Raw genomic sequence first — 27,530 nt, forward strand, 5'->3', positions numbered from 1 at the left:
TCACTAACAACTCCTTACTAACAACTCCCTACTCACTAACAACTCCTTACTCACTAACAACTCCTTACTCACTAACAACTCCCTACTCACTAACAACTCCCTACTCACTAACAACTCCCTACTCACTAACAACTCCTTACTCACTAACAACTCCCTACTCACTAACAACTCCTTACTCACTAACAACTCCCTACTCACTAACAACTCCCTACTCACTAACAACTCCCTACTCACTAACAACTCCTTACTTACTAACAACTCCCTACTCACTAACAACTCCCTACTCACTAACAACTCCTTACTCACTAACAACTCCCTACTCACTAACAACTCCTTACTCACTAACAACTCCCTACTCACTAACAACTCCCTACTCACTAACAACTCCCTACTCACTAACAACTCCTTACTTACTAACAACTCCCTACTCACTAACAACTCCCTACTCACTAACAACTCCCTACTCACTAACAACTCCCTACTCACTAACAACTCCTTACTTACTAACAACTCCCTACTCACTAACAACTCCCTACTCACTAACAACTCCTTACTCACTAACAACTCCTTACTCACTAACAACTCCTTACTTACTAACAACTCCCTACTTACTAACAACTCCTTACTCACTAACAACTCCCTACTCACTAACAACTCCTTACTCACTAACAACTCCTTACTCACTAACAACTCCTTACTTACTAACAACTCCCTACTTACTAACAACTCCTTACTCACTAACAACTCCCTACTTACTAACAACTCCTTACTTACTAACAACTCCCTACTTACTAACAACTCCTTACTCACTAACAACTCCCTACTCACTAACAACTCCCTACTTACTAACAACTCCTTACTCACTAACAACTCCTTACTCACTAACAACTCCTTACTCACTAACAACTCCTTACTCACTAACAACTCCTTACTCACTAACAACTCCCTACTTACTAACAACTCCTTACTCACTAACAACTCCTTACTCACTAACAACTCCTTACTTACTAACAACTCCCTACTTACTAACAACTCCTTACTCACTAACAACTCCCTACTCACTAACAACTCCCTACTTACTAACAACTCCTTACTCACTAACAACTCCTTACTCACTAACAACTCCTTACTCACTAACAACTCCCTACTCACTAACAACTCCCTACTTACTAACAACTCCTTACTCACTAACAACTCCCTACTCACTAACAACTCCCTACTTACTAACAACTCCTTACTCACTAACAACTCCTTACTCACTAACAACTCCCTACTCACTAACAACTCCCTACTCACTAACAACTCCTTACTCACTAACAACTCCCTACTCACTAACAACTCCCTACTTACTAACAACTCCTTACTCACTAACAACTCCTTACTCACTAACAACTCCCTACTCACTAACAACTCCTTACTTACTAACAACTCCCTACTCACTAACAACTCCCTACTTACTAACAACTCCTTACTCACTAACAACTCCCTACTCACTAACAACTCCCTACTTACTAACAACTCCCTACTCACTAACAACTCCTTACTCACTAACAACTCCCTACTCACTAACAACTCCCTACTCACTAACAACTCCCTACTCACTAACAACTCCTTACTCACTAACAACTCCCTACTCACTAACAACTCCCTACTTACTAACAACTCCTTACTCACTAACAACTCCTTACTCACTAACAACTCCCTACTCACTAACAACTCCCTACTCACTAACAACTCCTTACTCACTAACAACTCCCTACTCACTAACAACTCCTTACTCACTAACAACTCCCTACTTACTAACAACTCCTTACTCACTAACAACTCCTTACTCACTAACAACTCCCTACTCACTAACAACTCCTTACTTACTAACAACTCCCTACTCACTAACAACTCCCTACTTACTAACAACTCCCTACTCACTAACAACTCCTTACTCACTAACAACTCCTTACTCACTAACAACTCCTTACTCACTAACAACTCCCTACTCACTAACAACTCCCTACTCACTAACAACTCCTTACTCACTAACAACTCCCTACTCACTAACAACTCCCTACTTACTAACAACTCCTTACTCACTAACAACTCCTTACTCACTAACAACTCCCTACTCACTAACAACTCCTTACTCACTAACAACTCCCTACTCACTAACAACTCCCTACTTACTAACAACTCCTTACTCACTAACAACTCCTTACTCACTAACAACTCCCTACTCACTAACAACTCCTTACTCACTAACAACTCCCTACTCACTAACAACTCCCTACTTACTAACAACTCCCTACTCACTAACAACTCCCTACTCACTAACAACTCCTTACTCACTAACAACTCCCTACTTACTAACAACTCCCTACTCACTAACAACTCCCTACTCACTAACAACTCCTCACTCACTAACAACTCCTCACTCACTAACAACTCCTTACTCACTAACAACTCCCTACTCACTAACAACTCCTTACTTACTAACAACTCCTCACTCACTAACAACTCCTCACTCACTAACAACTCCTCACTCACTAACAACTCCTCACTCACTAACAACTCCTCACTCACTAACAACTCCTTACTTACTAACAACTCCCTACTCACTAACAACTCCCTACTCACTAACAACTCCTCACTCACTAACAACTCCTCACTCACTAACAACTCCTCACTCACTAACAACTCCTTACTTACTAACAACTCCCTACTTACTAACAACTCCCTACTCACTAACAACTCCTCACTCACTAACAACTCCTCACTCACTAACAACTCCTCACTCACTAACAACTCCTTACTTACTAACAACTCCCTACTCACTAACAACTCCCTACTCACTAACAACTCCTTACTTACTAACAACTCCTCACTCACTAACAACTCCTTACTCACTAACAACTCCTTACTTACTAACAACTCCTTACTCACTAACAACTCCCTACTCACTAACAACTCCTTACTCACTAACAACTCCCTACTCACTAACAACTCCCTACTCACTAACAACTCCTTACTCACTAACAACTCCTTACTCACTAACAACTCCCTACTCACTAACAACTCCTTACTTACTAACAACTCCTTACTCACTAACAACTCCCTACTTACTAACAACTCCCTACTTACTAACAACTCCTTACTCACTAACAACTCCCTACTCACTAACAACTCCCTACTCACTAACAACTCCTTACTTACTAACAACTCCCTACTCACTAACAACTCCCTACTCACTAACAACTCCTTACTTACTAACAACTCCTTACTCACTAACAACTCCTTACTTACTAACAACTCCTTACTCACTAACAACTCCTTACTCACTAACAACTCCTTACTCACTAACAACTCCTTACTCACTAACAACTCCTTACTCACTAACAACTCCCTACTTACTAACAACTCCCTACTTACTAACAACTCCTTACTCACTAACAACTCCCTACTCACTAACAACTCCCTACTCACTAACAACTCCTTACTTACTAACAACTCCCTACTCACTAACAACTCCCTACTTACTAACAACTCCTTACTCACTAACAACTCCCTACTCACTAACAACTCCCTACTCACTAACAACTCCCTACTCACTAACAACTCCCTACTTACTAACAACTCCCTACTCACTAACAACTCCCTACTCACTAACAACTCCCTACTCACTAACAACTCCTTACTTACTAACAACTCCCTACTTACTAACAACTCCCTACTCACTAACAACTCCCTACTCACTAACAACTCCCTACTCACTAACAACTCCCTACTCACTAACAACTCCCTACTCACTAACAACTCCTTACTCACTAACAACTCCTTACTCACTAACAACTCCCTACTCACTAACAACTCCCTACTCACTAACAACTCCCTACTCACTAACAACTCCCTACTCACTAACAACTCCTTACTTACTAACAACTCCCTACTCACTAACAACTCCCTACTTACTAACAACTCCTTACTCACTAACAACTCCTTACTCACTAACAACTCCCTACTCACTAACAACTCCCTACTTACTAACAACTCCCTACTCACTAACAACTCCCTACTCACTAACAACTCCCTACTCACTAACAACTCCCTACTCACTAACAACTCCCTACTCACTAACAACTCCCTACTCACTAACAACTCCCTACTCACTAACAACTCCTTACTTACTAACAACTCCCTACTTACTAACAACTCCTTACTTACTAACAACTCCCTACTCACTAACAACTCCCTACTTACTAACAACTCCTCACTCACTAACAACTCCTTACTCACTAACAACTCCCTACTCACTAACAACTCCTTACTTACTAACAACTCCCTACTCACTAACAACTCCCTACTTACTAACAACTCCTTACTCACTAACAACTCCCTACTCACTAACAACTCCCTACTCACTAACAACTCCTTACTCACTAACAACTCCTTACTCACTAACAACTCCCTACTCACTAACAACTCCTTACTCACTAACAACTCCTTACTCACTAACAACTCCCTACTCACTAACAACTCCCTACTCACTAACAACTCCCTACTCACTAACAACTCCTTACTCACTAACAACTCCCTACTCACTAACAACTCCTTACTCACTAACAACTCCCTACTCACTAACAACTCCTTACTCACTAACAACTCCCTACTCACTAACAACTCCTTACTCACTAACAACTCCCTACTTACTAACAACTCCCTACTCACTAACAACTCCTTACTCACTAACAACTCCCTACTCACTAACAACTCCCTACTCACTAACAACTCCCTACTCACTAACAACTCCCTACTTACTAACAACTCCTTACTCACTAACAACTCCTTACTCACTAACAACTCCCTACTCACTAACAACTCCTTACTTACTAACAACTCCCTACTCACTAACAACTCCCTACTTACTAACAACTCCTTACTCACTAACAACTCCCTACTCACTAACAACTCCCTACTTACTAACAACTCCCTACTCAAACAACTCCCTACTCACTAACAACTCCCTACTCACTAACAACTCCCTACTTACTAACAACTCCCTACTCACTAACAACTCCCTACTTACTAACAACTCCCTACTCACTAACAACTCCCTACTCACTAACAACTCCTTACTCACTAACAACTCCCTACTCACTAACAACTCCCTACTTACTAACAACTCCCTACTCACTAACAACTCCCTACTCACTAACAACTCCCTACTCACTAACAACTCCCTACTTACTAACAACTCCCTACTCACTAACAACTCCCTACTCACTAACAACTCCCTACTCACTAACAACTCCTTACTTACTAACAACTCCCTACTCACTAACAACTCCCTACTTACTAACAACTCCTTACTCACTAACAACTCCCTACTCACTAACAACTCCCTACTTACTAACAACTCCCTACTCACTAACAACTCCTTACTCACTAACAACTCCTTACTCACTAACAACTCCCTACTCACTAACAACTCCCTACTCACTAACAACTCCCTACTCACTAACAACTCCTTACTCACTAACAACTCCCTACTCACTAACAACTCCTTACTTACTAACAACTCCTATCAGCCTCCCCAAGCCACTGGCACCTCTCACGATCCTGATGCAAAAATGCATCCAGCACCTCCACAGTGAACTGAACACAACGTGAGACCAATTGAACCTCATGGCAGGACGCCGGGGTCCCATAAGCCTCTGTCTCTCGCATAAATATTCTATCATAATGTAAACAAAAACTGTGCTCTTTTTCACCAATGGGTTTTAGTTTCATTTCATGTAGTAGGTCTAGCCCTGTGACCATGCGGCTCTTGACTCGGTTTGAAGGATGGTGGCACGTGTTGTCTTGTTGAACGATACTTTCAACACTGAAAACTACTTCCCTGCAGTATCTCTATTTAAATACGCTATCGAAAAAATAATTTGCACCCCTCTCTGAATCATCGTGTTTCTCGGTGTGGATTGTGAACACACTTTGTAAACAGTACATAATATAGTACGCGTTTTCAATGCACTGTTCATATTGTAACAAGCGTTTATACCAATGTTACTCTACAGAGTAGTGGGTCACCGCTCCTCTTATCCGCATTGATACGAGCGGTATGTGGGGACTATGGCTTAACCGCAAAAAAAAACATATCTGCACAGATGCATACGGACAAGAGAAGTATTATCAAACAGGAAGAAGCAACGGTGCAACGCATCTCATCTGTTAAATATCTGCAGGTAATAGGATTGTCATCGATTGATCCTGGCTGCAGACATTGGTAGGTCACAAATAACAATGAAGATAAGAGAGCAATTTCACTGTATTATACATACCGTGATGACAAATAAAAGACTTAAGTGGTGTAGGCAGTTTGAGCAGCTTTGGATAAGAATTATGATCCTGCCCATACCCGAGCACGGAGTGCAGCATTCGCTTGTTCAGCTCTTGTGCGCATTCATCCTCGCTGCTGCTGCTGCTGCTGCCTGCTGCTGCCTGCTGCTGCTGCTGCTGCCTGCTGCTGCTGCTGCCTGCTGCTGCTGCTGCCTGCTGCTGCTGCTGCTGCTGCTGCTGCTGCTGCTGCTGCTGCTGCTGCTGCTGCTGCTGCTGCTGCTGCCTGCTGCTGCTGCTGCCTGCCTGCTGCTGCTGCTGCCTGCTGCTGCTGCCTGCTGCTGCTGCTGCCTGCTGCTGCTGCTGCTGCCTGCTGCTGCTGCCTGCTGCTGCTGCCTGCTGCTGCTGCTGCTGCTGCCTGCTGCTGCTGCTGCTGCTGCCTGCTGCTGCTGCTGCTGCCTGCTGCTGCTGCTGCCTGCTGCTGCTGCTGCCTGCTGCTGCTGCCTGCTGCTGCCTGCTGCTGCCTGCTGCTGCTGCCTGCTGCTGCTGCTGCTGCCTGCTGCTGCTGCCTGCTGCTGCTGCTGCCTGCTGCTGCTGCCTGCTGCTGCTGCTGCTGCCTGCTGCTTCTGCTGCTGCCTGCTGCTGCTGCTGCCTGCTGCTGCTACTGCTGCTGCCTGCTGCTGCTGCTGCTGCCTGCTGCTGCCTGCTGCTGCTGCTGCCTGCTGCTGCTGCTGCCTGCTGCTGCTGCTGCCTGCTGCTGCTGCTGCCTGCTTCTGCTGCCTGCTGCTGCTGCTGCCTGCTGCTGCTGCCTGCTGCTGCTGCCTGCTGCCTGCTGCTGCCTGCTGCTGCCTGCTGTGCTTGGACACGAGAACAGAACGATCCGCGCCAGGCGGCTCGCGGCCTTTACGAATTTGACTTCCGTTTATTCGGGACCCCGGGGTCCCGCCATAAGGTTCAATTGGTGTTCCATTGGTGTTCCATTGGTGTTTCATTCCAATATTCTTTATTTAACCAAGAACACTTTTGGACCGGTGTCAACCTTCTGGGGTTGCATCAGCAGAGTCAGCCTTGTCAATCTAATGTTGCTGTGCTGAGAGATGTTATTGGCAAAAGGGACTCCGTCTAAGCTATGGTGCTATGTTCAACGCAGGAAGCAATCACGCTGGGATTTCTCTCTCCGTGTAGTTCTGCACCTCTTCTCTCGTCGCATCCACCTCGAATGTGCAGTAACACAGACATTGTGAGTGTGCAGGAACACAGACATTGTGAATGTGCAGTAACACAGACATTGTGAATGTGCAGTAACACAGACATTGTGAATGTGCAGTAACACAGACATTGTGAATGTGCAGGAACACAGACATTGTGAATGTGCAGTAACACAGACATTGTGAATGTGCAGTAACACAGACATTGTGAATGTGCAGGAACACAGACATTGTGAATGTGCAGTAACACAGACATTGTGAATGTGCAGTAACACAGACATTGTGAATGTGCAGTAACACGGACATTGTGAATGTGCAGTAACACAGACATTGTGAATGCGCAGTAACACAACCATTGTGAATGTGCAGTAACACAACCATTGTGAATGTGCAGTAACACAGACATTGTGAATGTGCAGTAACACAACCATTGTGAATGTGCAGTAACACAACCATTGTGAATGTGCAGTAACACAGACATTGTGTATGTGCAGTAACACAGACATTGTGTATGTGCAGTAACACAGACATTGTGAATGTGCAGAACCACAGACATTGTGAATGTGCAGTAACACAACCATTGTGAATGTGCAGTAACACAGACATTGTGTATGTGACACATCCCTCGTGAATATAACACATTCATTGTGACAGGTCCCTTGTGAATGTGACACATCCAATGTGACACATCCAATGTGACACATCCAATGTGACACATCCAATGTGACACATACCTTGTGAACGTCGCCCGTCCCAGGTGACACATCCCTTGTGAATGTGACACACGCGAGTGTGAATGTGACACATCCAATGTGACACATCCCTTGTGAATGTGACACACGCGAGTGTGAATGTGACACATCCAATGTGACACATCCCTTGTGAATGTGACACACGCGAGTGTGAATGTGGCACATCCAATGTGACACATCCCTTGTGAATGTGACACACGCGAGTGTGAATGTGACACATCCAATGTGACACATCCCTTGTGAATGTGACACACGCGAGTGTGAATGTGACACATCCAATGTGACACATCCCTTGTGAATGTGCAGTAACACAGACATTGTGAATGTGCAGAACCACAGACATTGTGAATGTGCAGTAACACAACCATTGTGAATGTGCAGTAACACAGACATTGTGTATGTGACACATCCCTCGTGAATATAACACATTCATTGTGACAGGTCCCTTGTGAATGTGACACATCCAATGTGACACATCCAATGTGACACATCCAATGTGACACATCCAATGTGACACATACCTTGTGAACGTCGCCCGTCCCAGGTGACACATCCCTTGTGAATGTGACACACGCGAGTGTGAATGTGACACATCCAATGTGACACATCCCTTGTGAATGTGACACACGCGAGTGTGAATGTGACACATCCAATGTGACACATCCCTTGTGAATGTGACACACGCGAGTGTGAATGTGGCACATCCAATGTGACACATCCCTTGTGAATGTGACACACGCGAGTGTGAATGTGACACATCCAATGTGACACATCCCTTGTGAATGTGACACACGCGAGTGTGAATGTGACACATCCAATGTGACACATCCCTTGTGAATGTGACACACGCGAGTGTGAATGTGACACATCCAATGTGACACATCCCTTGTGAATGTTCCACGCGCTCCGCGAGTAGTTTCGCCGCCCTCTCGAGCCCCGCCGGCTTTGTTGAGGCCCCGGGGGGCCGTCTCCGTCTTTATATAGACGGAACCTGCTGTTTGTCTCAGCGGCGCTGCTAAAAATACTCATCAAGTCTCCCCTCCCTCCCTCCTGCTGCTGCTGCCGCGTTAATTGAAGTGGTCGGGAAGACGCGACGGGTACTGGGAGTGGAGCGAGAGTGGATAGTGGACTAGGGGTGAGAGTCGAGGGGGCTCTATCCCTAATGAAGGCAGAGAGGGGTTATGAAGGAGGATTGCGGTGCCGAGGGAGCGACGGCGCGGGGCTAATTAAAGGGTCTTTAATGAAGCAGGCGAGGACAGGTGACAACAGCGTGTATTCATAGCTCAGCTGTGAGCATCTGCCTGCAGGCAACCCGAGTCGCGTTCAACACACACGCACACAGCCAAACCCGCATAGCAGCATCTGCAGCAACAGTAGCTGCATCAGCAGCATCGTGAGCAGCAGTATACGCAGCAGCAAGAGCAGCAGTAGAGCCACAGCAGCAGCAGCAGTCCTAGGTGTGGTAGCAGCAATATCAGCAGCAGCAATTGGCAGTAACAAAAGCAAGAGCAGCAGGGACAGCTGGCCAACGCTGGCGGTGCAGATGAGCGATAGCCGCTGCGGGAGACACGACGCGCGGACGGGCGCGATTCATCGATTGGTGTCCCGCAGCGGATTCCTCGTGCAGAGCAGAGAACGCGCGGCGGGTCGCATCGCCACTCACCCTGATTGGCGTTTAACTCGAGTCCAACGTTAGTTTAACGTTGACTTTGTCCGGCGCCCCCCCCCCCCCCCCCTGTGTGTGTGTGCCCCCATTTAAACAAGGTCAGGCTACATGGCTGCTGACAGCTCTTCATTTCTCACTGAATATTTTCCGGGTGGCTGGGTAGACTGGAATGACCCGGGGCTTTGGAATCAATGGTTGGTGGATCACGCGCAGATTTGTTAACTTCCCAAAATCAAAAATGGAAGATGCGAGGTGGGCCAGTAGACGGTAGTACAGCAAGTGGGTTCATGGCCCCGTCGGTATGGATCTTTGAACGCTACCCCCTGGTCAGGATCGCGACACAAACACTGCCGGTTTGGCGAAAGGACTCCCACTCAACAACGGGGCCCTGTCATTGCAATACAACAACACAGTACTGCGTGTTACAGTAACAAAGACTTGCTGCTGCTTCGGCAAGGCACCTGCGTGTCGAGATGTTATTTGCCTCGCCTGGTATACAGGTGGTCGTGATGTCGATCCCGTCCCTGACGCCTGTATCTTTCGAGTTTGCATGTTCTCCCCGTGGTCACGTGGATTTTTCTTCAGGGCCTCCGGTTTTCCTCTCCACATTTAAACACGCGTTTAGAGTATTTGGCTGCTGTACATTTCCACGTGATAAACCACTTCCTTGGGCTATCATTTGTGGCCAAGTCGCTTTGAAAAAGAGCAATCTAACTCAGTGGGTGTCTGTTTGAGCCTGAGGGCCTTTGTGCGAGGCCATGGTTCTCTTTGGAAGTGTATGAATCTCCTTGTGGGTCGATGTAAACTTATGGGTCTCTATGCAAGCCGATAGGTCTCGATGTGAGTGAGTCTATGGGTCTCCATGCGATTCTAATGATTTCCATGATATCACCATGACCCCACTGGATCACTCAGCAGCCTCCACAAGGACATAGAAGCACTGCCAATCCAGCACCCACCACACAAGAGACGAAGCGTGTCGGTGAAGAGAGCTGTCTCTGACTGCTGCATTGGTCTCCAGATTATAAGAGCCCCACTCGGTATTTTAAACTAGAATGTGCATGTTTTTGTCTCTATCCAGATTTTCATAATTTTCCGGACACATGCTTTGGGTGCGTCTTACTTTCTGAAGCGTCTTATACTCCGGAGGCTACGGTAAATCTCTGTGGCTGCTGTGCTTGGTGCTTGGGGCGTGGAGCTGCAGTCGCCCTCCCTGAGAGCCGCAGAGGGAGTTGCGTGTGTGGTAATGTGGTGTGTGTGGTATTGTGTGTGGTCTATGTAGTGTGTGTGGTAGTGTGTGTGGTCTATGTAGTGTGTGTGGTAGTGTGTGTGGTCTATGTAGTGTGTGTGGTAGTGTGTGTGGTATATGTAGTGTGTGTGGTCTATGTAGTGTGTGTGGTAGTGTGTTTGGCAATGTGGTGTGCGTGGTAGTGTGTGTGGTCTATGTAGTGTGTGTGGTAGTGTGTGTGGTCTATGTAGTGTGTGTGGTATTGTGTGTGGTCTATGTAGTGTGTGTGTGGTAGTGTGTGTGGTCTATGTAGTGTGTGTGTGGTATTGTGTGTGGTCTATGTAGTGTGTGTGGTAGTGTATGTGGTCTATGTAGTGTGTGTGGTAGTGTGTGTGGTCTATGTAGTGTGTGTGGTAGTGTGTGTGGTCTATGTAGTGTGTGTGGTAGTGTGTGTGGTCTTTGTGGTGTGTGTGGTCTATGTAGTGTGTGTGGTATTGTGTGTGGTCTATGTAGTGTGTGTGTGTGGTAGTGTGTGTGGTCTATGTAGCGTGTGTGGTATTGTGTGTGGTCTTTGTGGTGTGTGTGGTCTATGTAGTGTGTGTGGTATTGTGTGTGGTCTATGTAGTGTGTGTGTGTGGTAGTGTGTGTGGTGTGTGGCTACGAACCCGGCGACCCGAGTTCGATTCCCGCTCACGGCCGACACCAGGGACGATTATTAGAACCAGCCCTCGACCTCCCCTACGTCGACTCAGCCTCAAATGAGTACCTGGTGCGGTGTTTAAACAACGCCACGAGGGAGACAAAGGCGGTCAGGCGTGGTGCTGGCCACCCACCCCCTCATGTGCCGTATGCATTTTCATATGTGCTCGCTAACAACACTTGCCCCAAAAGTCTGTTGGGGCTATAACAGGGATCTTTGTCTTTGTGGCAGCTCACGGAAACCGCGCGCAACAATCAGAGGCCCAGCCCCTCTCCCTCTTCTCCATCTATAGCCGTGACCCTCTGGCCTCTGGTGAAGTGGCGGGGGCACGTTACGTGACATACCCCTACCTACAGCCCCCCCCCCCTGCATTCACCACCATTCCTTCAATCACCACCACCCCCCACACATCACACCCACCCACTCACCCACCCACTCACCCACCCACCCATCCACTCACCCACCCACTCACCACTGCGCGCCTCTATAAATGCGACGAGACTTCGCATAGCCGCCCAACAGAAGCGCAGCGCAGCCGTCCATAGACCCGTCCATAGACCAGGCGACACCTCTTCACCCTCGACGCAACCATGGCCCCGAAGGCGCCGGCGAAGAAGGTGGAGCCCCCGAAGAAGGAGGAGGCGAAGCCGGCTGCTGCTGCTGCCCCTCCGCCGCCACCGGAGCCGCCCAAACCTGCGTTCGATCTCTCAACCATCGTGGTACGCGCGCTCACGACGATGGCATTGGTGGTGGCACTGGTGGCAGGAGTCATGGTTGGTGACAGTGGTAGCGGTGGTGATCGTGGTTTATGGTGATAGTGGTGTTCATAGTGGGGAGCGGTAGTGTAGCGGTTAGCGCACTGCGCTACAAACCTGGCGGCCAGAGTTTTCGATTCCCGCTCACTGCCAACACCAGTGACGATTATCTGAACTGGGCCTGGGTCTCCCCTAGGTCGACTCAGCCGAAAATTAGTATCTGGTGCGGTGTGCAAACATCGCTACTGGGGAGACAAAGGCGACCGGGCGTGGTGCTGGCCACCCACTCCCTCGTGTACCGTGCCGGCCTTCATAGGTGCTCGCTAACAGCACTTGCCCCAACAGTCTGATAATGCTATACGGGGCATCTTTGTCTTCGTTAATAGTGGTAGCAGTGGTGGTGATGGCCGTCATAGATATTATGATGATGGTGGTAATAATGTTGATGGCGGTAGAAGTTGTGGTGGTGGTGGCTGCGGTGATCATGGTGGATGGACAATTGTCGACGTCACACGCTTGTCGCCACCACAGTCACTATCATTGCGCAATAAGTTGGTGATTAGCGCGCACGTGTTAAGCGACAGCTGCAGTAACTGATTGGTTCTACTGAGAAGCCGCTGCTCACGACCAAGGGGACGCATTCTGTTTACAGAGGAAAACAAGACAACAGTTACGACCTGCAAGCTAGCGAGAATATTACAGTCATATCAAGTGTGTATTGGCAGGTATTCACGTTGCCAGCTTGAATGTCTTGAAATTTGCATGATATTCTCAACCGAAGGGAGTGCCACGTTTCGATTGTTCCACTCCTGGGTGAGGGCATTCCCCACGCCGCGTGGGCTGTGCGGGTTGATATGAGCGTGCTTCAGCACGCTGGTCAGTGCGGGTTGGCGCAGGGGAGTGGCCCAGGGTCGGTGCAGACATTACGAGCCACGGACGTTAGCCGTGGCTGGGAATCTCCTGGGAACAGAGATCTCGTGCGGTCACGGCTCACGGTGCAGTGCGCCGACCACCGCGCCACCACTCCGCCCGCGCAGAGTGGTTTGGGTAATGTAACGATGTCGAGGAGTGCAAGGTCGCACCACCAGAGGTGGAAACGTTTTCAACCGTAAAATATCTTGTTTAGTTTATTTTGTTGGCGAAAACTCTAGAGACCAGGATAGTTTAATTTGCACGAGTCACCTGAGGCATTAGTCTACCAGTATAGGGCGATGATTGCCGCTGCTGAGTGTAGAATCCCAATTGAGTGCTGTACTGTAATTTGCGGTGTAATTTCTGTATAATCTGACAAGGACCCTGACGCCGAAACACAATTGTGGCCCACTCTTGCGAATGACGTCAGGTGATCATTACCGCCCACTGTGAAGAAGACAGGGCGCCTATCACCGTGGTTATTGCGCCCTAATTATCATTAACCAGGGCGGCCACTGGAATCGAACCTCTGCAGCAAGCGGCGAAGGCGCTACCGCTGGGCCGCGTCACCACCATAGAGGCGCAGCCCTGCAACTGCCCGCTCGCGCCAATGCTGTCGGAAGCGCCTCCACTCAGGGGGAGCTCTGGAGAAGCCCCTCTAATACAGGGTGTCTGGCCTGCTCTTCCATGCTGACTAAACGCCTCGGAAGAGATGGCAGTCCCCACAGAATCAGAACATGTATTTATACTGGAGGAATCCAATGAGCTATGGAGCTCTTTTCGATAGATATCCAGTTGGGGCGGGTCAGAACGTTACAACAAACAGTACAACACACGGTAGGAGTGCAAAGTATAGGAAAGGTAAGCACATCACTTTAAAATAAAATAAAATACATTTTTTTATCTTACCAGGTGAAGCCCACTGAGGTATTAACTTATTTTGGAGGAGCGACCTGGCCACAAATGATAGCTCAACAAAGTGGAGTAGTATCAAGGTCAGGTGACAGGAACGAGTGATACACGTGGATTCTAGGCGGAGCGATCGTTATCCGATCAAGATGTGATCGTGTTCACGCTCATGGTGCATCTGCCGATTCGTGCGTGCCGATTGGTTATTTGTTGTTTATGTAAATTAAATGCGAATTGGACACCGATGTCGTCACGTCGCTGCTCGATCGAACCCGACAGTGTTACAAACGAGACAGAACAGCCGAGAAGCCATATAAACGAGACGGGAAAATCGAGACAAATATAATCGATTGTTGAATAATCGATTATAGGCTCGCGATTCTATTACATTGATTGCTACGTTTCAACACTAAATTTAAATTATAGACCGCCAGCGGCTGGTGGGATCACGTAAACCCGTTGCACACAACACATATAGTGTACATACACAGCAATTCTCAGTCCACGACTGGGTGAGGGCCCCCTGTGGTGGATGCTGCATTTTTTTCGCACGTAGCCAACCGTGCTAATCGGTTCCTGGGGGTTTATTGGCCATACTTCACCACGCTGGTCCGTGCGGGTCGGTGAATGCGAGGAGCATGTATTGTTTCCCACCACGTAGCCCCACGTACATATATCCTACGTACGAGTTTACAATAACATCGGATGTTACACACGCGATGCGATCGATGTTAATCGATTAAGCGGTGCTGCCCTCGTTGGGAAAACCATCGAGTTCCAAACTCGCCCGACTCGACGAGTCGTCCCCGTGCCGCTGTCCGCTCGGGCCTCCTGCGGGTCACGCTGTGCTGACCTCTGAATTCGTGAGATCAATCGTCATCGCGATCAGCCACTATCCATCCAACTCGTGTTGCAGGTGCTGGGTTGGATTGATGCATGGCACGACCGGGATTGATTGATCCCAAGCCGTCGCCATCTCTCCCGTGCGATGCAACAATCCAGCCCAGCGCCTGGAACACGAGTTGGTCTCACCGCTCCATCTCCAGGACCGGCGTGCCCACGGATGCGGTTCATCCCTTGGCTGCCTTTCCGCCACTATTCGTGACCATCGCCCGTGGTCCCTTCTGGCCATGGCGTGTCCTGCACAAGCCCCGCTCACTTTATCTTAAACGTTGAAATTTCGTCATTAGCCTGGATGCGTTCTCTAATCCACGTGCCCCCATTTCTGTCTTTCAGCGATAAAAAAAAGTGTGTATGTATGTTGAACTTCTTTCGCACCGTACGTAGCCAAACTGTGCTAATCGGAGGTGCGAATTTTATGTGAACGTATAAAAACATTAATCTTGCCTTCAACATGTGTGCACATCAAATCCTTCACAAACCCTCACGGACCCGCGTGGTGAAATATGGGCAAATAATCCCCATGACCGGCACGGCGTGAGGTGGCCTTCATCCAGCAGTGGATTGACTTAAGGGCTGTGAAAATATCGCCAACGGGGTTCCTTAATTTTATTATTTAATCCACATCGTTTTTAAACATTCAGAAAAAAACGTCGTGTCAGAGATCTCTTTTTGGTCGCAATGTCGCCACGGGCATTGTGAACGCCGTCACCCTTGAAGTTAGAGGTGATCGTTTCTACAGCACAGCCCTGGACAGCTCCGGCTGAAGAAAGGCGTATTCGTTTTCCGTGATCTAACCTGACGTGTTTCTTTTACTTTCTTTCCCAGATTGAATTCACGCAGGATCAAATCGAAGGTCGGTTTCCATTCGCACCCCACTGCCAGAACACCATTATTGTAATCCATCTGTGCGGAACTGCGAGTGTCATCCCCTCGTGTGAGTGCGGTCTCTCCTGGCCTCGCGAAGCCGACCACTCGCAGTTGGGCTCCGAGACTCCGGAGCCCAACTGCGTTGAGAGTTTAGTTTATCCTGCTCGCCATCCCCGCTGCCGCCAGGCGGCGCTGCGATCGTGGGGGAGGCGAGAAGTGTGGGAAGAGCCCACGGGTGGTAGGTAGCGAGCGCTCTGTCGTCTTAGCGCGAGAATCCAGCACGGCGCCGTGGGGTGGAGGTGAGGGCGAGATTTGCGATTCGAGCTCAAGCTATGGGTAAGGGGGCCAAGGGTGCTCTTATTCGAGTTCCGGTAACTGCTTAAGTCCTGACGAGACCCACGATGATGCTTTGCCTAGGGATGTGATTCGGCACGGGGTGAGGGCTCAGAATGTGGTTACGGCTAAAGCCAATGCTATGGTGTATGAGTTTGGGCTTAGGCTCGATTTAACGCTGCGGTCTTAGCCCTTAGACTATGCCAAGGGCGAAGACGATGGTGAATGCGATAGTGCGGGCCAGGACTCGCCTTTAAGCCAGTGTTGAACCGAATGCTGCTCGCGTTTATCATCATCATCATCACTGCGGAGAGAACCAGCGGCCAGGGGGAGATGAGCTGCACCACCACCACCACCTACCTCGTGTGCTGTACCGTCCTTAATAGGTGCTCACCAACAGAACACATGAGCCTGTAGTCTGTAATCCTGAGTGCTTGTGGCTGTGTTAATTTAGTGGACATTGTATGTATATATTTTAGTCCAGAGTCGACGACAACCTGAGGAATGGTATTCAAATCTGTGGATTTAATGTCACCGTTCTCTAAGCCTCGTCGACTAAAGCAGCCGCACATTTAGTCAAACGCTATCAGCTAAATGTTACCAGGTCAGCCAAACGGTGACATCAGTAAATGTGATTTTTAATATATATATACATATACCGTACATCAACATACCAATCACCACAGTGCACCGCAGTCCCTTCCCCATAACGCCACTAAATTATCTCCGTCTGCATCTTCACCCATAGTCCTCGTGTCATGGTCTTGCTTTGGGATGTGTTGGCTCGCCATTCATTGGCATCTTTGGTGACTGCACCACGATTCACGCTCACGGCCAACACCGGTGACGATCATCTGAACCAGTCCTGGGCCTCCCATAGGTCGATTCAGCCTCAAATGAGTACCTGGTGCGGTGTGCGAACATCGCCACGAGGGAGACAAAGGTGGCCAGGCGTGGTATTGGCCACTCACCATCGTGTGTCGTGCCGGCCTTCATAGGTGATCGCTAACAGCACTTGCCCCAACAGTCTGTTAAGGCTACACGGGGGATCTTTCTGTGTGTGTGTGTGTGCGCACAGAGTACCGCGAGGCGTTCTCGCTCTTCGACCGCACGGGAGACATGAAGATCACCTACTCGCAGTGCGGGGATATCATGCGTGCCCTGGGGCAGAACCCCACCAACTGCGACGTGATGAAGGTGCTGGGCAACCCCAAGCCTGAAGGTTCGCTACCGACTCACGTGGGCTTTCACTCTGGTTTTAGGTGGGGTAAAAACACGAGGGTATTTCGCAGTGGGAAATGCCACGTATGGAATATATACGAACAGCAGTGGGGCTCTTTTTTTTGGGACTGATATCGCTCATCTCGCCCCTGGCCTCCGCAGAGATGCTGGTGAAGACGATGGACTTTGACACGTTCCTGCCCATGATGCAGGCCATCTGCAAGATCAAGGACCAGGGCTCGTACGAGGACTTCGTGGAGGGCCTGAGGGTGTTCGACAAGGAGGGCAACGGCAGGGTGATGGGGGCTGAGCTGCGCCACGTGCTCGCCACGCTCGGTGAGCCCTCGCGCCGGGGCCCTCGTCGCCTCCTCCTCCCCGGCGGAGAGTAGCGGCACAGTTCACGCGGCTCAAACGGAGCGTTTTTTCAGTTTCATTTATTTGGTATAGCCCTGTGAGCCAGTCGGCTCTTGAATCGGGTGCAACCGCAACAAACAAAAAACAAAAACATGAACAAGAAAACATCTTAAAGTGAATATGTGACTAAGTGCAAACAGAAGATCCAAGACAAGACAGCTAAATATTGCAGTACGGGCGACCTCCCGTGGTCACGATTGTTCTTCTTTCTACGTTTATTTTTGTCGCCAATTTTATACCGATTGTGCAATTGGTGTCATGTCATGAGATGAAGAACACAGAGGGAATGGCCTGTGGAAGTGGATCTCCTCGAGACTCCTACAAATGACATCTCGTTCATACAGTAGGGGGCAGCACTTTCCCACCCGCCGTGCCACTGAAATCAATGTTCGCCGCATGGCAGTCGAACCCAAGATTTTGTTGAAATCTCAGAGATGAAATTTAGCCTAATTAAGCGCAGAACCAAACATTTGATGTGATGATGTTTTTGTGTGCAGTCGTTTTAGTGACTGGGCTGAAACCATCGGTTCACTCCTCTTCAGAACCCAGGTTGTCGGTTGTTCCAGCGCAGCTCCATGACCTCTGAGTCACCCGGCCACCGCCTCTCGTGCGGTCAAATTTCAAAGCAGTAACTTGGTCACGTTCGTGATCGAACGTCGGAGCGTAGCGACTCCGTGGCCACATGAACACGTAGGCAAATAATCCGATTACCTTAAGAGACAAGAAAAAGAGACGACACATTGTACGCCTTCACCCTCATGTTTTTATCGCCAAATTATTTGTGTTGTTTTTTCCCTCTTGTTTCCACAGATAATCGAGAGTAGCTGACTAGTAAAGTGTGCAACGTTCATTAACAACTTGGCTATGGGTGAATCTGAAACTGTGTGCGTGCGTGCACACGTATATCTGCGTGCGCACGAGTGTGTAGTGTAGCGAGCAGTGGCGCAGTGACTTGCGCACTGCACTACGAAACAGGTGACCTGAACTCGATTCGCACTCATGGCCAACACCGGTAACGAATATCTTGACCGATCCTGGGCCTCCCCTACTGTACCCGGCGCAGTGTGTAAACATCAGCACTGCGAAGACAAAGATGGCTGGGTGTAGTGTTGGCCACCCATTCCCTCATGTGCCGCGCCGGCCTTCATCGTAGCTCTCAGACGGCACTTGCTCCAACAGTATGTTGACAGCCTATTTGGGCGATCTTTGTCTTCGTGTTTATGTGCAGGCGAGCGGCTCACGGAGGATGAGGTGGAGCAGCTGATGAGCGGTCAAGAGGACTCGAGTGGCTGCATCAACTATGAAGGTATCATTGCAATGTGGAATTTCCACCACTGCGACAGACACCAGGTGTCTCCGCGTGGCGTTAGACTCGGCTAACGCCACTCTACTGGGACCAGGGGTTCATCCAGGGGTGCTGGAGGGGTCATTGTATGTCATGGATAATTTTGGGTATTTTTACTAAATGTAAAATTGGCAATAAACAATGATTATTGATGTACTGCCCATTTAATTTCAGACATTACATATCATAACGAAAACTCGATTCACAGTTCTGTATATGCAATCAATTGATACTCTTGATAGAAAAAAACAATAAGCCCCCTTCAAAATGTTTAGCTGGGTGTGCCACATTTAATTTCGATAAAAGAGTGGTTACGCAAGGCGTCTGTGGCTTCATTTTCTCACGGACGATGCCAATGAGTGAGATAATTATCGATGGCGATGAACATGTGTGTTCAAGTAGCCAATCGGGACCATCTTCATTGTACAGTGGTTGGCGCAATTTGCAGGTTTCATTCAAACCCCAGGTCAGCGCATCATCCTTCTGGGTCGATAAAATTAGTACCCCCTTATGGGGAAACAAATTTGGTCCGCTGTCATAGCAATGTGGAATTTCCCCCACTGGTTCAGGGCTGTAAATGGGAGTTGGAAATCGCCTCAGTGCTCATCTGACTGAATAACCCACTTCGATTTTTTTTATAATGAGGGCTCCTGGCTCATTCTTGTGTGTATAATATTCCTTGGAGGATATTTACTTTAAATGTATTGTGTGTCTCATTGTTTTATGACTTCCAGCTTTCATCAAACACATCTTGGCTGGCTGAGACTCAAGGTACATTTTCCATCCTTTGCTTTTCACAAATCTACAACAAATGTGACATTCCACATGGCTGGCATGGCACCAGCAGGGAGGAGAAGCGTAGGAGAGAGTCACGATCCACTCGGCTCGCTCCCTCTTTCTTCCCGTACTTGCCTGTTTGGTCTGTATGTATGCATGGTTGAAGTTCTTTCACACCATACGTAACTGTGCTAACCGAAGGTGCGGCCTGGTACCAGTATTATAATTGGCACCATCACTGGTGCCCAGCTTATGACAATGACCTTCTGAAGGGAACAGACATTGACACATACACTTCATCGATTAGCACCTCACTTGTATCAATGTTGAACTTCTTTCACACCGTGCGTAGCCAACCGTGCTAATCAGAGGTGTGAGATTGTGGCATTTTGTTAATTTGTGCACAAATTAGTTCAAGAGAACTACATACACTTTATCGTTTTCTTGTAGTGATATAAACAAACCATTATTTTAATAATTGTACTTTAACAGTTTTATTGTATATGTTCACTAAAGCAGCAACCTAAATAGAGTATTTATCATCGTCGGTACAAAAACGAACAATATCAATCAAATATTACCATCTATGATCGATTGAACTATTTCCAAGGCTCATGCAGTCCTCTGCGGTCATAACGATCTTGACGAAATGCACAAACCTATTGACTTACACTGCACGCGTATTGTGTGTCCGTTTGCTGGACTGAAGGCCGCCTTTCCTGCCTCCACTCCCCGAGGGCCACTTGCTCAGTGCAAGTCGAGTGACACCCGCCTCCCATTCAACACGTTTCCCATAGAACATAATTAAACACACACACACTCACCTTCCCCACTCATTGACTCATAGGAAAACCTTGAGAGTGGCGTCAGTAAACAAAAACAATGTATTGTGTTTGTTTTGTTTTCAGAATTGCTCTGCTGGTGTTAACAGAAAGGCTGGAACAGCTCAACCTACTGTGTCAATGAAAATGTTTAAAATGTCAAACCCCTACGAAACCTGTGTAGTCATGACGTGCTGATGAGTATTATGGACATCTTGTCGTGGACATGTTTTGTGCATTGTTAAACGATGCTGTGTGTTAACGAGTGTCGTGAAATACAGACAACAATTACAGTGATGTACTGGATTTTTAAATACATTTTGAAAAAATGTACCGAGTCTCTGAGCCATGTTTAACAGCCTCACTCTTAATTAGTACTGCAATATAAGTGCATTTGGGAACACGGATGCCCCATCTGCAATGAGGATTTCCATTTACCATTTTGCGAGTGAAAGTCACCGGTGTCTTCTTCTACTCCTGTGGGCCATGCTTTATTTATCCTGGAAGTGTGCGAACTGCAAAGGTGTTCAAACAAAGTGCACACTGTGTAATCTATTACCCCTGGATATCGCGAGTTTTGTTGACTGGTGAATTCGCCATTGTTTATTCACAAATAAAAAGGCAATCTAGGACCTTTTTGCCAGCATCAAAGCATGAAAAGATAAGAATAGGTTTTACCCTTTCCCGTAATAGCTGCTCATCCCAAGCTATAGATGCTCTGATAGTGCATTGTCCTTGTGCTGTTCGCCTTTGGCGTTCTCTGGTCTAACACTGGTGAGACTAGGCCCTAAAGAAGACTCTCTGGTGTAGGCCAATCAGTTTCAAAAACAATGCCACATATATTATGAGAGCAAGTTTGTTTGCATGTTCACCACAAGTACGTGTGGTTAATGCAGACTTGATTCCTTGCAAAATGTTTCTATTTGATTTTTGAACATCTTAACACCTGTTTTATTTCCAGAAAGAGGAAAACATTTAGATTTCATCATAAAAAAGTCGATCTATAGCTTACTGTCTTGCACTTTATTTCAAGATGTTTGTCTAAACCGTTTTTAGTGTCTACCAGAGATGAAGTGATACAATCAGTTTGTTTGCCGTAACAGATGGATTGTTGCATCGCAAGACTGAGAGATGGAGATGGCTTGGGGAGGCCTTCATCCAGGAGAGGAAAGATCAATTCAGATGATGGGGATGATGATGTGTAAAAAATATTAATATTGATTCTTAAGCTCCCAATAAATGCGTAAAGTCTGCTAAGAATCAATGTTTTGTTTATATATTTGATATGTAATCGGTTCAGGATTCATCTGCGTTCACCGCATTGTGACAAAATATGTGATGCTTGAATCGAACCGTGAATTGAATAGCGGAAATTCATCAAATCGCTGGCGGTAAGAGCCATTATATGCCCAGAGTACTACTACCAACGTGCCTCCTACAACACGTGGGATTACTCGTGGAATGCTTGTGGGGGTGGCGGTGGTGGACGGGGTGCTATAAATGGGAAATCAGGAGAATGAGACCTTGAGACACATTGAGGGGTGTTGGGGAGGTACAAGCCCATGGCCAGCTGAGATGGAACAGGTGGACACTACTTGATCACTGAAGCAATACATCCTGAGAACGCCCTTATTGTGTCACACGTGATTTTCTGCAGAGGTGCTGGTTTCTCGTGGAATTTGGGTCTGTGGAGGTATTGAGATACTTCTATAAATGCTGCCGATATAATTCAATTTTTCCAACGTGCTACTTAATATTCAGAAGCTGCTGACACTACGTATTATAATATCACACTGACCGCAGTTTTAATTGCTGAAATTTTCTTGAATGGTGGTTGTTCTTAAAGACATCGTTTGGTGTTCAATAGCTTCTTTAAAAAAATTTAATGAAGTTACCTCCTAAGCTTTAGTAGTGTATGGTTTTCTGTGAATTAGTGTATAGTGCTAACTTGTCTTTGTGTGTGTCGCGTTCTGTAATTTCACACTTCCATTCACACAAAAGGACTTCCGTAAGCTTTTTTTAAAACAAGGTAATGTTATATATGAGGCTTAGATGTAACTGTGTCATGTTGAAGACAAAATATGATGCATCACCAATGGATTCTTAATAATTGTCAAGGCGCAGTGTCCATACAATTTTAAAGAATAAAAACGTGTTGAGTTTTAGGTGAAGTAATTATGGTCGTAGATAAACAAACAAAACTGTAATTTATTTAAAAAATCTAATAGTTTAATCGAGTTTGTTTAGGCTTAATGAATAATGTCCTTACAAGAACCTGTTTAGGTGCTGTGCTGTATCCACTATTATATATTTACCCACAAGAGGAATGGCCCAAGATCGTTGATAACACGCTGGTGTCCACATCGAAACTGCATGAATTGCGTGAAGGACCGCGGGTGTTTTAGTAATTCTGAAAGCCCTTGGCATGATGACCTCATGGTGCGAAATCTATGAATTTTGCTTCCAACTATTTAACAATTTGGCAGGTCCGTGTGAATCGCTCGGGGTACATCTTGTGGCCTGTTCCGAGGATCTGAGTTATTTCACAAATAAATATAAACCACCAACACCTGCTATGGCACAGACGGCGTTAATAAACGTGCCTTGTGCTTGAACACCGGGGCCTGCGGATGGCAGACACCTGCAATGAAGGGCTTTGTTTTACGTTTTCGTTTGTATCGAGGTTGCCGAGCAGAGGCCCAAGGCGACGAGTGGCTAGCAACAAGCAGCACGATTACAGCTGTAATCGATTGTCAAGCAGCATATTGTGCAACGCTCGGTGTGTACGACTGAATGTAAACATCGTCGTTGTTGTCGCTGCAGCAAGATCGTCTGCAGCAATGAATGCACGTGGCCACTGAATGAGCATTAATGGGCACATCGATTGGTTGTAATTGGCATTGTTGTTCTAATCAAGGCCAAGTGAATTTGCTTAAAACACTGTAACTCATTTGCGAGCGAGTGCCACCTAATCATAATCGAGTTTCTTCCTTTTTTGCAGTTAATAGGAATGTTCAGTTTTATCAATGTTAATTAGTCATAACCATTTTGTGTGGGAATTACGCATTCTAAAAATCCAATAATTGTCACGTTTTACGCCTTTATCTGAGGGGAATCACGACACGTTTGAGTATCATCGTGTAACTAGAGGCGTTTGTTTGACCTTCCCAACAATCGGTTGGACAATTTAAAGTTTTAAACGCTTTGGGGCGATGGGCGATGGCTTTCACGCGTGAGACTCGCGCCTCCCCCCCCCACCCTCCTTGCGAATTCCCTTCACAAACTCCCAACGGTCACGAGCGCCGTGACGTGATGACGTAACGCGGTGACGTGACGCGCAAACCGCGAGCGACCACGCGCGCTGACGTCGTTTGCGACGTCTTTGTGCAAGTGGGAGGAGGCACAAGCTGCTGGTGGTGCATCCAGCGGCCATCTCAGTCGGCCAACCCATGGCACCTGCAGATTCTGTCCCGAGACCTCCTGTCAGCGAGCCTTCGACACTTCACGTGATAGCCTCACAGTACATCTAGCCTGGCACAGGCGCCGTGGAGACGTCACCGTCACTTAGTGGTGAATGGCGGCTAGTGGTATTGGATGTCATCGCGAACGTCCTGACGTCAGACCGAGGCGCAGGACCACGTGATGACGTGGCCCGTGTCGTGCACGAAGAACGGATGTTGACGTCGCGTCGGGTGAAAGACGACGCGGTGACGTCACGAGACCCCCGCCCATGCCATTGGCGCGCGGCAGCGCATTAGGGCGCTATCACGTGACGACACTCGGTGCGTAAACGCGTCACGTGGCAGCGCGATGACGTGTAGACACCGTGCGGTCCAATCGGAGACTTGAGATCCTCCCCTCCAGGCCACGCCCCTTTGACCACGCCCCTCTGGCCACGCCCACGGCGTGCCGACGCCTCGTGTCGCCCATAAGGAGGAGGCGGTGAGCAGGGAGCGGCTGTGCAACCCGACCCAGCCCAGCCCGGCCGAACCCAACACAGATCCCGGCCCAGGCGAGCAAGCAACGAGGCCGACGGGAAAGAGGCACGCGGCGAGCTGCGTGTGCCGCCCTTCAACTCGTCCGAGGTGCGGAGCTATGCGGAGGCGGGACGGGAAGGGGTTGACGCTCATGGCGGGAAAGGCGCGTCTTAGCCTCCTTTCTTCGCGTCTGTGCTCTCCTCTCGTGTCTCGCTCGTGGGGAGGGGTGGGGGGCCTTGGTCACCGCAGTGGCGGTGTCTCTCCTCACTCGCTCACTTACCCCGAACACCCCCACGGGCGTCGCGTGGGACGCGGCAGCCGCCCTGCGATTGGCGCTGCCGCCCCTTGGAAGAGCAATGACGGCGGCACGAAGTTGCGACGTTGTTTTAAAGTGGTGCAGAAAGTTTATGGAGCTCGTTCTGGGGCGTGTGGTGGTTATTGAGGTAATACTGGTTATGGTAGAGGAAGTTGGTGGTGGTCATGATGGTTGTTGATAGTTGTGCTGTTGAGTCAGACCCTGGTGGTGGAAAGTGGGAGGATTGGTGGTGGATGTGGTGCTGGTGGTGATCACGGATGTGGTGACGGAAAGCCGTGCTGATTGAAATGGTGGATGTGAGTGGTGGTCCGTGAAGAAGGTGGCAACTGAGGAGTTTAATGCAAGTCCCCTCGTGAGTAGTACCAGTAGAAGCGATACAAGTGGTGATAGACCGTTGATATTGATTATTGGTTTGAATTCGATTTTGCCAAATGACCTATGGTTTCACGGGTACATGAAGACTAAAATAGGCGGGTAATCGTCAAATTTAGCATGTGGGCCATGACAATCCTCTTGCGAATCGTTACCCCCCTCGCTGCTGTGTTCACAAGACGAGCCCTCAAGTCGGCGGCTCACGCAGGCGGCTCGCAGTCTCGTGCCGTGAGCCCACGAAGCGTTTCATAAACTCATCGGAGCAGGGCAGCAGATCGATTTCTCTGCCGCACTGTCCTAACGTCTGCCTCCCTCCGCCTCCACCAACCCGCCAATGTGGGGGTCTGCTGCTGGCCCCACGACGAGAGAGCGAGTCGGGAGAGTTCTTGTCGTTTTGCTGTTCCTCTGACGGAGCGTAGACTAACAGTGGGTTTACTTTATGGTTCAGTTTGAGTTGCATTGCCACAATCGCGCTCTGGGTCGAATAATCTCGTGGCATGGGGAGGCCCTCAATGTGCACAGACCAATGAGCTGGCTGACTTTAACGGAATGCGAGCACTCGTGAAGAAGGCCTCGGCGTATGGCTGTCGTCCTTGGGTGGTGTTTTGTCGCCTCCCGTGTCGGCACTCCCTCGTGCCAAGGTGCAGTTCCTGACTTGGCGACCGCGTTGCTTCCGTGTGTACCGAGAGCAACGGGGTTTCATTAATAATTAAACCAGTTTGGGACTTCATACCGAGGCGCCGTGACTACGTTGGTACCCGCAAGCTCCCAAGCACTTCGTGTTTCGGCGGTAAGAGGATTACTTAACTTGGGAGGTGTTGTAGGCAGCAGATATGCGAACCTCTATAGAGAATGACAAGTTGCACACAGCACACGCGCGATAGTGGGCATAAAGTACCGTACACAATTTTGAACGTGGGTAAATCATTTAATTAAGATAATGTAGTTATATTAAGAATGTATTACTGTTTGTGAAAAGGTCTTATTTGTAAACATCTGTAGACGATACGTCTATTATACCATGTGCAAAATACTGCGCCGTCTGTGGGCAGTTAATTGGCCAATTTGAGGTTGGTACTCTCCAACAGCATAAGAAGTGGCCTTTCTTCATGTGTGGCTCGTACAGGAATACCGCGCGAAAGACCCCTTCGGTCGTTCCCCTGCTTGATAAATGGTTTTTGCCAAGCTGCCGTCGCCTCTCCGTCGAGAGGAGAAGTCGTGTTGAGCCATGTGGAGTGTGCTCCTCCATAACTTCGTGCGTGGAGCAGTGTGGGAGTGATTTTTTTTCCAAGATGGAGAAGTTGGGGAGCGTCTCGTGCCTTGTGAATTCGTATGCCCCCATTGTTTAAAAGTGTCTCCTGCAGATGCATTGAATGCTCGGCGCAATTATTATTTTTTTCACTCTGCACATTCGCATCAAAAAGTGTTCCTTTTTTGGGAACATTGCTTGCACAGTGACAACGCAACACGCGTTGAACACGGTGCGTTGAGTCGTTTTAAAAATAAAAGGCGGGCAGAATAGCAGTAAGTGCTACTCTGTAGCTACAGAGTAAATTATTTCAATTAACTTTAACAGGACTTGCTGTCTTGTGTGCCACCCTTTATGTAGTTTATAGTATTACTGTCCAAGTAAAGCCATAACAACCAGTGTGTGCTCCCTGGTTGTCTGCTCCGTATTGCGCCTCCCAAATGGTGTCTTGAGTTATTAGTTGCTGGAATAAACGCATTTTCAC

General features: G+C 48.0%; 2 protein-coding genes across 9 annotated transcripts in view; both read left to right on the forward strand.

The window, feature by feature from the left end:
• The first annotated feature begins 12,382 nt into the window (after nucleotides 1–12,382).
• Nucleotides 12,383–22,378, forward strand: LOC144943563 (myosin light polypeptide 6-like). 3 transcript variants are annotated; one of them, XM_078871161.1, is made up of 7 exons: nucleotides 12,383–12,594; nucleotides 16,180–16,207; nucleotides 17,633–17,776; nucleotides 17,938–18,111; nucleotides 19,418–19,495; nucleotides 20,269–20,305; nucleotides 22,236–22,378. In XM_078871161.1, exons 1-6 carry the CDS (start codon nucleotides 12,466–12,468, stop codon nucleotides 20,295–20,297), a joined length of 582 nt encoding a protein of 193 aa, XP_078727287.1. In that variant the 5' UTR covers nucleotides 12,383–12,465; the 3' UTR covers nucleotides 20,298–20,305; nucleotides 22,236–22,378. The 3 variants fall into 3 exon arrangements, with proteins under 3 accessions (XP_078727287.1, XP_078727286.1, XP_078727288.1); XM_078871160.1 differs by lacking the exon at nucleotides 22,236–22,378 and adding an exon at nucleotides 21,220–21,507; XM_078871162.1 differs by lacking the exons at nucleotides 12,383–12,594; nucleotides 16,180–16,207; nucleotides 22,236–22,378 and adding exons at nucleotides 16,496–16,557; nucleotides 21,220–21,507.
• Nucleotides 22,379–25,036: 2,658 nt separating this feature from the next.
• The window catches only part of LOC144943406 (uncharacterized), a 38,102-nt gene continuing 35,608 nt past the window's right edge, over nucleotides 25,037–27,530 (forward strand). For 5 of the 6 annotated variants that reach the window (XM_078870778.1, XM_078870781.1, XM_078870782.1 and 2 more), the window contains exon 1: nucleotides 25,037–25,272. In XM_078870778.1, the coding sequence (XP_078726904.1) occupies nucleotides 25,228–25,272 (45 nt within the window). In that variant the 5' untranslated portion in view covers nucleotides 25,037–25,227. The remainder of the gene's footprint in view (nucleotides 25,273–27,530) is intronic. The other variant, XM_078870783.1, reaches the window with a different exon arrangement.

The sequence above is a fragment of the Lampetra fluviatilis genome, chromosome 31, assembly GCF_964198595.1.
Source record: "Lampetra fluviatilis chromosome 31, kcLamFluv1.1, whole genome shotgun sequence".
Classification (NCBI taxonomy): Eukaryota; Metazoa; Chordata; class Hyperoartia; order Petromyzontiformes; family Petromyzontidae; genus Lampetra; species Lampetra fluviatilis.